General features: G+C 39.4%; 1 protein-coding gene and 1 pseudogene across 1 annotated transcript; both read right to left on the bottom strand.

The window, feature by feature from the left end:
* Window positions 1-6097: 6097 nt before the first annotated feature.
* Window positions 6098-9434, bottom strand: LOC125916151 (centrosomal protein of 19 kDa-like; annotated as a pseudogene).
* A 618-nt stretch (window positions 9435-10052) lies between these two features.
* On the bottom strand, window positions 10053-10961 carry LOC125915249 (vomeronasal type-1 receptor 1). The gene has a single exon (XM_049620972.1). The coding sequence runs from the start codon at window positions 10959-10961 to the stop codon at window positions 10053-10055; it is 909 nt and encodes a 302-aa protein (XP_049476929.1).
* Between the last annotated feature and the right edge of the window lie 2051 nt (window positions 10962-13012).

Consider the following 13012-nt stretch of genomic DNA (forward strand, 5'->3'; position numbering starts at 1 on the left):
TCCCTTCTGGCCTGCAAGGCATCTGCTGAGAGCCTTATGGGGTTTCCCATATACATGACAAGCTGCTTGTCTCTTGCTGTTTTCAAAATACTCTTTGTCTTTGACTTTTGACAATTTGATTATATAGTCGACTCTTGAACAACACGGGCTTGAACTGTACAGGTCAACTTACACACAGATTTTTTTTTTACGAATGCAGTACAGTACTGTACATGTATTTTCTCTTCCTTATAATTTTCCTAATAACATTTTCTTTTCTCTAGTTTACTTCATTGTAAGAATACAGTATATAATACAGATAACATACAACATATATGTTAGTCACTATTTATGTTATCAGTAATGCTTCTGGTCAACAGTAGGCTATGAAGGTTAAAGGAAGTCAAAAGTTATACGTGGAATTTCTTTTGACTGCCATGTTGAAAAGATGGAGTCAGTGCCCCCAATTCCCGCATTGTTCAAGACTCAACTATAAAGTGTCTCAGTGTGGATTTCTTTGGATTCATCCTAGTTGAAGTCTACAGAGCTTCTTGATTCTAATATCCATTTCTTTTCCCCAACTTGGGAAGTTTTTAGCCATTATTTCTTTAAATAAGCTTTCTGCCCCCTTCTCTTTCCTTTCTTCTCTGGGACTCCCATAATGTATATATTGGTCCACTTTATGTCATTCCATAAGTCCTTAGGCTTTCTTCACTTTTTTTTTTCATTTTTCTTTTTATTTCTCTGAGTGTATAATTTTAATTGATCTATCTTTGAATTCATTGATTATTCTGCTTGATCAAGTCAGCTGTTGAACCCTTCTAGTCAATTTTTCAGCTCAGTTATTCTTTTGTCCTAAAATTTCTTTTTGATTCTTTTTTTAATAATTTCTGTCTCTTTGTTGATGTTCCTATTTTGTTCATGCATCATTTTCTTGAGCATGTAAAGCATCTTTATGATGGTTATTTTAAATTATTTTTAAGTTAGTCATATAACTGCATTTCTTTAGGACCAACTTCTGGGGGGTTATTTTGCTCCTGTGTTTAGGCCATGCTTATTTCTTTATATGTATGATAACTTTGTGTTAAGATCCATGCATTTCAAAAGACAACCACTTTCTCCAGTCTTTATGGACTGGCTTCATTTAGGAGAAGACCCTTACCAATAAGCCTGGTAAGAGATTCTGGAAGACTCTGAGACCTTTTTTAGGAGGGGTGCAACTTCTCTGGGCCTGTGTGTACAATTTCTCAGTTAGGTTTGCCGGTTTCTTTTATAGAAGTATGTAATCTCTTACTACCTCTGGTATAGGTTTGTGGGACTGCAAGTTGTCTCATTCTATAGCAACAAGCTTTCCTCTCTCCCTTGTTCTCAATGGCCAGGAGGCATCCCAAGTATGCTGACTCCCCATCTGTGCCCTAGTCAGGTAAAACAGATACCTGTCCCTCAGACAGCCTTCTGGATGGCATGGAGCTGGGTGCATGCTCCACCTTTCTCCCTCCCTTCCAAGGGAGAAGCCTCAGGTTATGCTCTTTCTCCCGATCAAACCAAAGCATACTGACTGCAGCAAGCTGTTCCCCACCTGTTTTTTTTTTTTTTTTTGTTCTCAGCAGCCCTCAGGTATTCAAGCTATGCTGGTTCTGTAAGTGCTGTGGATGAAGCTAGACAGAAATGGGCAGCCCTCTGAAGAGTCAGAACACAGGATGCATGAGTGGTAGGCCTCCCTACCAAATAAGAGGCCTCAAATTGTGTATATACATATATATATATATATATATATATATATACACACACACATATATAGTATATAATTATATAATATATAATTATACAATAACATAATATATCATATATACACACACATTTATATAATATATAATATAATTATACAATAACATGTTATACAATAATATCTATGTTATATATATATAATAAATATAATTATACAATAACAATGGTATACTACTTGGTGATCAAAAAGAATGAAATCTTACCATTTGCAACAATGTGGATGAACTGGAGGGTATTAGGCTAAGCGAGATAAGTTAGAGAAAGCCAAATATCATATGATTTCACTCACATGGATTTTAAAAAACACAGCAGATGAACATGGGGAAGAGAAGGAAAAATAAGATAAAAACAGAGATGGAGGAAAACCATGAGATGCTTAAATACAGAAAACAAACAGGGTGGCTAGAGAGGAGGTGGGGGGGGGATGAGCTAAATGGGTGATGGGCATTAAGGAGGGTGCTTGTTGGGATGAGCACTGGGCTCTACTCCTGAAATCAATACTACACTGTATGTTGGGGTGCCTGGGTGGCTCAGTCGGTTAATGTCCAACTTTGGCTCAGGTCATGATCTCACAGGTTGTGAGTTCGAGCCCCACGTCGGGCTCTGTGCTAACAGCTCAGAGCCTGGAGCCTGCTTCAGATTCTGTGTCTCCCCCTTCTCTGCCCCTCCCCTGTTCGTGCTCTCTCACTCTCTCTCAATAATAAATAAACATTAAAAAAATACTACACTGTATGTTAACTAACTTGAATTTAAATACATAAATTTAAAATTTTTTAAAAATCGGTGAAAGGAAAAAAAGAACTTATACAACTCAATACCAAAAGAACAAATAATCCAATTAAAATGTGGGCAGAAGACATGAACAGACATTTCTCCAAAGCAGACATACAGATGGTCAAAAGAAACATGAAAAGATGCTCAACATCACTAATCATCAGAGAATGCAAATCAAAACCACAAGGAGATATCACCTCACACCTCTCAGAATAGCTAAAATAAAAAATACAAGAAACAAGTGCGGGTGAGGATGTAGAGAAAAAGGAACTTTCGTGCAATGTTGGTGGGAATGCAAACTGGTGCAACCACTGTGGAAACCAGTATGGAGGTTCCTCAAAAAATTAAAAATAGAAATGTCATACAATCCAGTATTCCACTACTGGGTATTTATCCAAAGATATTGCGGCACCTGGGTGGCTCAGTCGGTGAAGCGTCCAACTTCGGTTCAGGTCATGTTCTCTCAGTTCGTGAGTTTGAGCCCCGCGTTGGGCTCTGTGCTGACAACGCAAAGCCTGGAGCCTGCTTTGAGTTCTGTGTCTCCCTCACTCCCTGGCCTCCCCTGCTCACTTTCTCTCTCTCTCTCTCTCTCTCTCTCTCTCTCTCTCTCTCTCTGAAATGAATAAACATTTAAAAAGGAATATTAAAACACCATTTCAACAAGACATATGCACCACTATGTTTATTAATTACTTACAATAGCCAAATTACAGAAGCAGCCCAAGTTTCCATGGATAGATAAATGGATAAAGAAGAGGTGGTATCTATATACATTGAAATATTACTTAGCCATCAAAACCGTGGAACCTTGCCATTTCCAATGACGTGGATGGATGTCAAGTGAAATAAGTCAGTCAGAGAAAGACGGATACCATATGATCTCACTCGCCTGGGAAATTTAAGAAACAACACAAAGAAAAAAAGCAAACCAAAAAACAGACTCAGCTATAGAAAACAAACTGATGGTTGCCAGAGGGGAGGGGGGTGGGGGGCTGGGTGAAATAAATGAGAGAGATTAAGAGTACACTTACCATAATGAGCACTGAGTTGTATGGATTTATTGAATCACTATATTGTACACATGAAACTAATATACCGTTGTACGTTTAACTATCTTGAAATTTAAAAAAAGACTCTAGAGAGAGTAACATCTGAATTTTTACTTTCAGAATTGATACGCTGAATTATATTAACAGACTTTGTAATGTTCATGCTTTGGTTTCTAGATTAATCTTTTCTCGATTATGTTGATGGATGTGGTAAATTGACCCTCAGGATCAATCCACTGTGTTCTCAGTGTGCCTTCCTGAACTGAGGAAGCTGTAATGCTAAAAAATATAAACTCACCAGTTCCTTTTTGGCTAGGTTACTGGGAGTGGACTAGGTTTTAAAAATTCTCTTAAATTTTTCTTTAAATCTAAATAAAATTTAAGTTCTCTTAACACTTGGCTGATGTTTGGAAGATAGAAGTGAGACAGATGCTATTTTCCTGCTGATTGCTCTGTCAGGCAAGGTTGTAGAGATAATGATCTTATTTACAGAAGGTTATATCCCCAATTATTAGCTACTAAAATGTTAAAAGTCCGATGAGGTGTCAGTGGCAAAGGCTTCTAATGCCCAGATTTAGCTATGGTGTTGGGTCTTGAACATGACGGTTCCGGTGGTACCCTCATGACATCCCCCCCTCCTGTCTGTGACAGAAATCGACTGCAGAAATACAATTTCCAGTTTGGCCATCTTTTACTTCCTGAAAGTCCTGTCTAGATCTCTTTTCTCTAGCACATTCGATGATTTTGTAAGCCTGTGTTTATTTTCTTAAATTTCTTTACACTTTAAATTGGTAGGGTAAACGCAGATTCCGGTATTTGAACTTTGCATCAGCTTCCAGAAAGCATTGTAGCTAATGGATGACAAAAATGGGCCCGCAGGATGGGAAATCAGAGATGGCCGAGTTTGACGGCAGTCAGGATCGCGTTATCAGTACAAAATACTCAGTTCCCACAGCCCAGCTGTACAACAGTTAACAGAATGAAGTAACTATTCAAAAAAAGGCTTTCACACAATGGAAGCCAAATGACAAACTCTTAAGCATGGCCTGTATAGCTTATAATCTCCTTCATGATCTGCCCCCGTCACTTTTCTGATCCCACCTTTTACCATTCTCCATATTACCTAGTATATTTCTTTAAAAAAAAAATGTTTAAACATTTATTTAAGGAGTATTCATTTCCTTGCAGAAAACAGAATTTCTGCCAATTACACAGTATTCCAATATGACAAAAAATGTATTTGTACACATAAACCTTGTTCAACAAAGATGTTCTCTTTGTAGGTCCAAACTCAAGAACAGGCCTAAACTGGCCTTTATTATGTTCATTTATTATGGGTAGATTTCCCATTTTACAAGCAAACCTCCATGTATGGGAAGAGCTTCAGGGTGTCAGAAAGTCTTTAGCATATATTTCCTGATCCCAGGGGCACAGATCTCCCCTGTTGTCCATCAAATGGCACCCACTTGCAACTGCAGGGCATTCTTCTACTCCAGAGTTAAATACATAACAAATAGAGCTAAATACATATAAAGACATAATGCATACAGGATAATCCCCTGGTAGCCATATATGCCCTCCAACCTTATCAAACCGTAATTTGCTTACTGTTCCTCAAATAAAATATCCTAATCCCTATCTCTTTACCATTACCTTCCTCCCCCCGCCTTTTTTTTCCCTCCCAGTTTCCTTCACCTGGAATTCTATATAAACTTCTATCCAAATACCACCATTTCAAGGACCAGGCAAGGTCTGATCTCACCACTAAAGGACAAAGTCTTCCCTGACTGTCCTACCCTATGGTAATCTGACCCTCTTTAATCTTTTTTTTTTTTTTTTAAGGACCCCTGGTTTCTTTTATTCTGAATTGCTTAACACATCCTCAACAAACAAACGCAAAATGTAACAACAACACAACTAAAAAACCCAGATCAAACGTGAGATAAGAGGAAAAATGCAGTATCTATGGGTAACACACAAGTAGGAGACAGAGAATGCCCCAATTACATTATCTACAACCAGGTAAGGAAACGCTAATCTTTGAATGGACTCTGGAGTCCACATCTGATTGGTGAGTCAGGAAGATTGTGATTTAGATTTAAGTGCTAAATGTCATTCCATTGCTACTTCATGACTTCCTTACAATCTAGGTCATTCTCTGACATTATATCTTTGAATATTGTGACCCTCTTTAATCTTTAAAGAGCATGTGGCTGTAATATTTTTTTCTGCCTAATACTGTTAATTAGCTTTTCACAAGTTTTTTGCTTATCTTGCAATTAGATTGTAAGCTCCTTTTTTTTTATTAAATATAATTTATTGTCAGATTGGTTTCCATACAACACCCAGTGCTCATCCCAAGATTGTAAGCTCCTTAAATGCAGATTCCTATATTTTGTTTTCCTTATTTTCTTCATGCATCTAAATAGTAGATACTCTACATGTCCCAGTTTTGAAAAGTAACATGGTCAATCCAAACATGACCCAACACGTTCATTTAGTGTTCTTTAATGGATTTTGCTAGAACCGCGTTCATACACTTTTTTGTATACACATAGATTTTCTGCCAGCCCAATATATTTTTTTGAGGTTTTTATATAGCAGAATTCATCAGCTTACTCTGTGTCCCAGCCACAAGACTGCAGTTGTTCATCCTGTGGGAACTCAACTTCAATGTCATAAACAAAATTTGAATCATCCTTCTTCTAGCTTTTCTCAGAAAGCTCATATATGATGCTCTTTCTTTGTTTGTTTGTTTTCACATGTTTAGTTATTTTTGAGAGAGAGAGACAGAACACGAGCAGGGGAGGGGCAGAGAGAGAGGGAGACACAGAATCGGAAGCAGGCTCCAGGCTCTGGGCTGTCAGCACAGATGTGGGGCTCAAACTCATGAACCACGCGATAATGACCTGAGCCGAAGTCAGACATTTAACCAACTGAGCCACCCAGGCGCCCCATGATTCTCTTTCTTCGGCAAGTCTCTTGCCATCTTCTTTGTTCAAGTCTTCCTCAGGATCAAGGGTTGTTTCCCATTGAATTTGTTCCACTTTTTTTTTTTTTTTTTTTGCCAGACTTTGCCCCCACAAGTGACCTTGAAAAAACGGAATAACTTCTCTAGCTGCCCCAGGGACACTTGTTCCAGGTAACTCTTGTGTCATGGATTATTCTGTAATTGTTCAGCAGTTCTGTTGCAATCTGAACACTTTGAAAAGTTTCAGACTAGCATGACACGTTGGCAACTTTCCCCCTTTATCTCATTCTCATAGAGGAAGATAATAGCTGGAGTCTGGGACCTAATTCCACATCTCTTGGCAGTGCACATCCTTCTCACATACACTTCAGGGTAAATCAGAGGAAATCTGATGAAAAGGTGTTAGTCCTTAGTGACTTCCCGCTGGAAGTGGAGAGGGAGACAGGGAACTCCCGATCCCGCTCACAGGACTGCCCCTGGGAGTCGGGCGTACCTAATATATTTCCATAATATTTGCCAGTGTATCATTTAGAGATTCATTTGACGGAAGAGCAAACAAACCCTCCACACTAGCTTAAATACATCTATTTTGATCAAGTAAATCATCAGTGTTTATACATTACGACCATTAACCGCTGAGCTATGTGACGTTTCATGTTAAATTTGTATTCTCATACCAATTTTAACTTCCCCAAATTAGAATTCGTGTGTTTTAATATACTTGGCTTCTCCGTGTACAAACTCTTTATTCATTCCCAAATTTTCAGTGGAACCCATCAGGAATTCTATCAGTTTAATTTTCTTCTTTAGTACATTCCTCTGCCACCAACTGGACTATGTAATCTCTAGACTGGCTATACAGCTGTCAACCTAGGCTTTCCTTTCTCTACCACTGAACAGATCTCATTACCTCATATCGTTGAATCTCCAGTTTCTAGGGATCCATATTTTCTTCTTTTTCCCTTACTTTCTTTTTTTTTTAATTGTTTAATGTTTATTTCTTTTTTTTTTTTCAACGTTTTTTATTTATTTTTGGGACAGAGAGAGACAGAGCATGAACGGGGGAGGGGCAGAGAGAGAGGGAGACACAGAATCGGAAGCAGGCTCCAGGCTCTGAGCTGTCAGCACAGAGCCCGATGAGAGGCTTGAACCCACACACCACGAGATCATGACCTGAGCCGAGGTCAGACGCTTAACCCCCTGAGCCACCCAGGCGCCCCCTTTTTCACTTACTTTCTTTACAGAGTTTGGCCTTCAGTAATTCCTGGGAAAGCATTAATAGAGTATTTTGAGACCTTGCCTTCCTGAAAATACCTTTATTTTTTTTAGAAATTAAAACAAAATTCTAACATTTATTTATTTTTGAGACCAAGAGAGACAGAGCATGAACGGGGAAGGGTCAGAGAGAGAGAGGGAGACACAGAATCTGACCAGGCTCTGAGCTGTCCGTACAGAGCCCGACATGGGGCTCGAACTCACGGACCGTGAGATCATGACCTAAGCAAAAGTCGGACGCTTAACCGACTGAGCCACCCAGGCGCCCCTGAAAACACCTTTTTTTTATATCATCCCTGAGTTTAGTTTGACAGGCATCCAGGGCGCTTGGGTGGCTCAGTCGGCTGAGTGTAGGACTTCAACCCAGATCATAATCCCTCGGTTTGTGGGTTGCAGCCCCATGTCAGGCTCTGTGCTGACAGCTCAGAGCCTGGAGCCTGGTTCGAATTCTGTCTCCCTCTCTCTCTGCCCTTCCCCTGCTTGTGCTCTCTCTCTCTCTCTAAAAAATAAACATTAAAAAAATTTAGTTTGAGGGGCACCTGGGTGGCTCAGTTGGTTAAGCGTCCTACTTCAGCTCAGGCCATGATCTGGCGGTTTGTGAGTCCGAGCCCCGTATTTGGTTCTGTGCTGGCAGCTCAGAGCCTGGAGCCTGCTTTGGATTCTGTGTCTCCCCCTCTTTCTGCCCCTCCCACACTCATGCTCTGTCTCTCTCTGTCTCTCAATAATAAATAAACGTTAAAATTTTTTTTTTAATTTAGTTTGACAGGTATCCAATTTGAGTTTGTAAATCATTATCTCAGAAGTTTGACAGCATTGTTCCATCACATCCCAGTTTTCAATGTTGCTCTTTAGAAACCTGAGGCCATTTTGATTTTCCTCCCTTTGGATATGACCAGTTGTTTGCTCTCCAGAATCTTTAGGAAGTTGTTATTTCTCTCCAATACTTTTTTCTCATCCAAGTTTTTATTCAAATTCCATTTAGTTCACATACAGTGCAAGATTAGTTTGAGGTGTAGAAGCTAGTGATTCATCACTCATATATAATACCCAGTGTTCATCACAAGTGCCCTCCTTAATACCCATCCCCCATTTAACCCATCCCCAGTCCACTGCCCCCCCAAGCAAACCATCAATTTGTTCTCTATAGTTACAAGTCTGTTTCTTGCTTTGCCTCTCTTTATTTCCCCCCAATATTCATTTGTTTCTTAAATTCCACATAAGTGAAATACATACAACGGAATACTACTCAGCCATAAAAAAGAATGAAAGCTTGCCACTTGCAATGCCATGGATGGAACTATAGAATATTAGTCTCTCCAATATTTTAAAATTTAGATATGGGCTTATTTTGATCCTTTTCCCATTAAACAAATAGGCCTCGTTAGTCTGTTAATGGATGTGACAAACCATCTTGTAGAATTTCTTTGATGTTATTCTCCTCTCCACATTTACATTTCTTTCTCCCAGCGCTATTATTCATCCAGTAAAGTTTTGCTGTTTTTCTAATGTTTCCAGTGTTCTTTCCCCTTCTTCCAATTTCCTAGAGGTTGCTTCATATTACCTTCCAACCCCTCTGCCTGAGTACTTTCTTCTGTCATGGTCCTGATTCCCAAAAGCTCATTTTAGTCTTCTATCATTCATTTTAATAGCATCCTATCCTTGCTTCATGCATGCAGTGGAATTTCATATCTCAACAATGATATTACTTACAAATTGCAGGACTTTAGTCTACTTCCTTAATATGCTTTGGTTTTTCCATGTTACTTCCCCCCCCCCCCATCCCTGTGTTTTTCTATCAAGGTAGAATGTTTCTTCAAATGGCTGCTGGCCTTTGGCTGATTCATATCAAAAGATGAGGCCTTTAAAAGCGAATTCAGATCATGTGTGGTAGGGCACAAAGAGTATCCAGTGGGTCTCCTATTAAGGTTATTATATAGGTCCTGCCATGTCATTAGGGTGAAGCCAAGTGTCAATATAAGTGAGCCCATTTTTCTTGGGTTATGCAGTTTCTGCAGAGAATAGAACATACTTTGCTACATTGGAAGGCAATATTCAACAAGAAAATAAATGCATTTAGAAAATTAAACCACGAGACAAATCTCACATTGAAACATAACCAGGATATATTTTAAATGAGGCCACAGTTAGACTCACAGTTGCCGAATATTTTGTACTCAAAAAAATTGTGGAATGAAGGGTAGCTGTTTGTAAACGGACTATTTGGAGATTTTTGTCTTACAACTGACAAAGCCTTTAATTTCATGGCTGATGAGCACATAGGGGCTGGAAGCTGGAAAACAAGCAGAAAGGAATGTACCGATGTTCACCAGCTGCAGGCTTGGGTTGACAAAGCAAGTAATATAGAGTGATAAGAGGGAGGACAGAAAGTAAAAGGAAAGAAACAAGCTCACTAGAAGCAGGACAGTAAAAGTGGCAGCGGTCTCTCGGGAGGCTCTGGGAGAGAGACTGGTGTGGTGAAGGTATTGGACTCTCTGCTTATGTCTTTGCAGGAAGAGCACTATGGAGACACTGGCCCAACCCATGGGTCCCAAACACAAAATATCAAGGAAGGTAAACAGGAATGCACAGAGTGAGCTTACGAATGAATTGGACCCTTTGACAGAACACAATCCAAAATCCCTTTTTGTAATGTTTCTAGTACTCCCTGGGTGAGTCACTTTCACTGGCACGACAATATTTATCAGGAGATGAAGAATCCAACAGAGGCAACAGGAGGGTTGAACAAACTTAGGAGCTCTCAGTTTGAGTTCTGCCCACCTGGGATTGTTAAGACTAATAGTAATAGCCTGGAAGCCACTCAAAAGGCAGGTGGTGCAGAGAGAAACCCCTCGGGCCACCCTGTGAGTATAAAACACAATCTTACACATAGCTTCTCCCAGGAAATTGTCCAAACAAAAAGCAGCCAGTGTCTGAGGGATTCCCCTAGAGAAAAGGATCAGAAAGTTGGCTAAGGCCAAATGGTTGAGAATTAGGTCTGTACGTCTCTGAGCGTGTTTAGTGAACAAAGTCAACACATAGAAATAAAGGAGTAAGGAATTCCCTAGGAGCCCAGTTCCAGTCTGGAAGAGAAAGAGAATCTCCACTACAAACTCACAAGAAGCCATAATGTCAATGCCCAGAAGGAGCTTGTTTTATTCAAAGCCAGATGATCTAGAGAGAAATAATATGTGCATTATTTTCTTTAGCATGGCAAATTCATTATTAACAAATTTCACCTTTACTCCTCTTTGCAAAATCCTACTTCATATTATTGGATGTACAAATATTGAGTCGAACTACTCTGAAAGAGGAATCTAGTTCTCTTCCAAGAGTATACGATTTGCTAGCATTTCATTTAGGGTATGTGGATGCACATTTATGAATGACAGTTTTCTAAACATAGGCTACCCAAGGGTAGGAAACGGTAAGTTTATGGTCCCAATATTTCACTTCCTTTTCCCACTCTGTAGTTTAAATATTTTAGATTCTCTGCCAACTTTTACATGATCTGAAAGTTTTTGTTTCTTTTTAAAAATTAGAAAATGCTGGGGCGCCTGGGTGCTCAGTCGGTGAAGCATCCGACTTTGGCTCAGGTCATGATCTCACAGTCCGTGAGTTCGAGCCCTGCGTCAGCTCTGTGTTGACAGCTCAGAGCCTGTAGCCCGCTTCAGATTCTGTGTCTCCCTCTCTCTGACCCTCCCCCGTTCATGCTCTGTCTCTCTCTGTCTCAAAAATAAATAAACATTAAAAAAAATTTTTTTAATTCGAAAATTCTATGGTGTGACCACTGTTCTCCCATAATAAATGGTTTATGGAGCCAGGTAATGTCAACTCCATTGACTAGGGCAGGCACCCCCTAATTCATAACAGCCTTCGTGAAACCAGGTTTATCCGTTCATGTTAATGGCTCAACCCTGTAAGGTTTGAACTGACAGTTGTCTCTTTATACACAAAAAGCTTTGGGAAATATAAGGACACAAGATGGATGTTAACAGATTTCTCTGTGAGAATGCCACTCAGTTCACAAAAATAGGTAAAATATAGAGGATATGAATAACGTCGTCAGGCTGCCTGATTTAACAGATTTTATGGAATAATTTTAAACTGAAAAAAAAATTTTTAAATTAAACTATGCATTCTCCTAATTTTACTGAAGACAGTAGAAGGAAGACAGCACTAAAGACAATGTAATGAACAGAAATAAAAATAACTATAATTGACAAAAATATAAAAGATATATAAATGAGTCTAACATTGGTAAATATGGCCAAGACAAAAGGGAAAAAACTAACAACTTTATAATGGTAAAGGAATATTACAGTAGATATAGATAGGCTTTAAACATCATAAGAGAATATTACATGCACAAGCTTTAGAAACATTTTTGTTGATGGATGCAGAAGAAGGAAATAGTTTTGGAGAGCTTTGATATTCTGCACTTGCTTCTCCCTTATATCATAGAGGATATTTCTTGATCCCTATCCGTAGCACTAGATAGCCATATCTCAGGTGGCATGACATTGGAGGGGGTTATCCAGGAAGATTAAAAGTCTTGCTGAATTGAGAAAATGATGACATCAGATGTAGGATAATCAGCTCTCCCCAGACGCTCTCTTCTTTCTCCACCAAAACCCAGAAAGGCAGATTATGGAAGAAATCTCCCCCATAAAGTTCTGCTCCCTTGTTAGTGTTTAAAGTGGAGTCCCTGGCCAGAGAAGTTTTCTAGAGGAGTTGTAAACAGCACTCCAGCTGGTCTTAAGGGTTAACTGCCTTCAAGTTAACACACAGCTTATTTGCTGACCTAAGTCCTTTGATCCATAGCAGACAGATAACTGGCCTTGAGGAGAGAAGGACCAGAATTTTCCTGTGCTACAGAGGTCAGCAAATCTGTTTGAAGCCACCTCAATTTATAATTAGCCTAGCAATTTTTTTTTTCTTTTAGTAAAATGCTCTTCTTTTTTTTAGGTCACACAAATGATTTTCCTGACTTCCCTTTGTGTAGCTGTGGATCTTGCCCTCCTTTGCAGAAAGAACAGAGTCCTGCACATCACAGAACAGAAACTGGAGCCCCTCGTACAACCCATGAGCACAGAGGTGATATTTGTCGCTGGCACCATTGACTCCACATGTAATCAAGAAATGTTACAGGGGTGCCTGGCTGGCACAGTCAGTGGAG

The sequence above is a fragment of the Panthera uncia genome (assembly GCF_023721935.1).
Source record: "Panthera uncia isolate 11264 chromosome E2 unlocalized genomic scaffold, Puncia_PCG_1.0 HiC_scaffold_19, whole genome shotgun sequence".
In the NCBI taxonomy this organism is placed as follows: domain Eukaryota; kingdom Metazoa; phylum Chordata; class Mammalia; order Carnivora; family Felidae; genus Panthera; species Panthera uncia.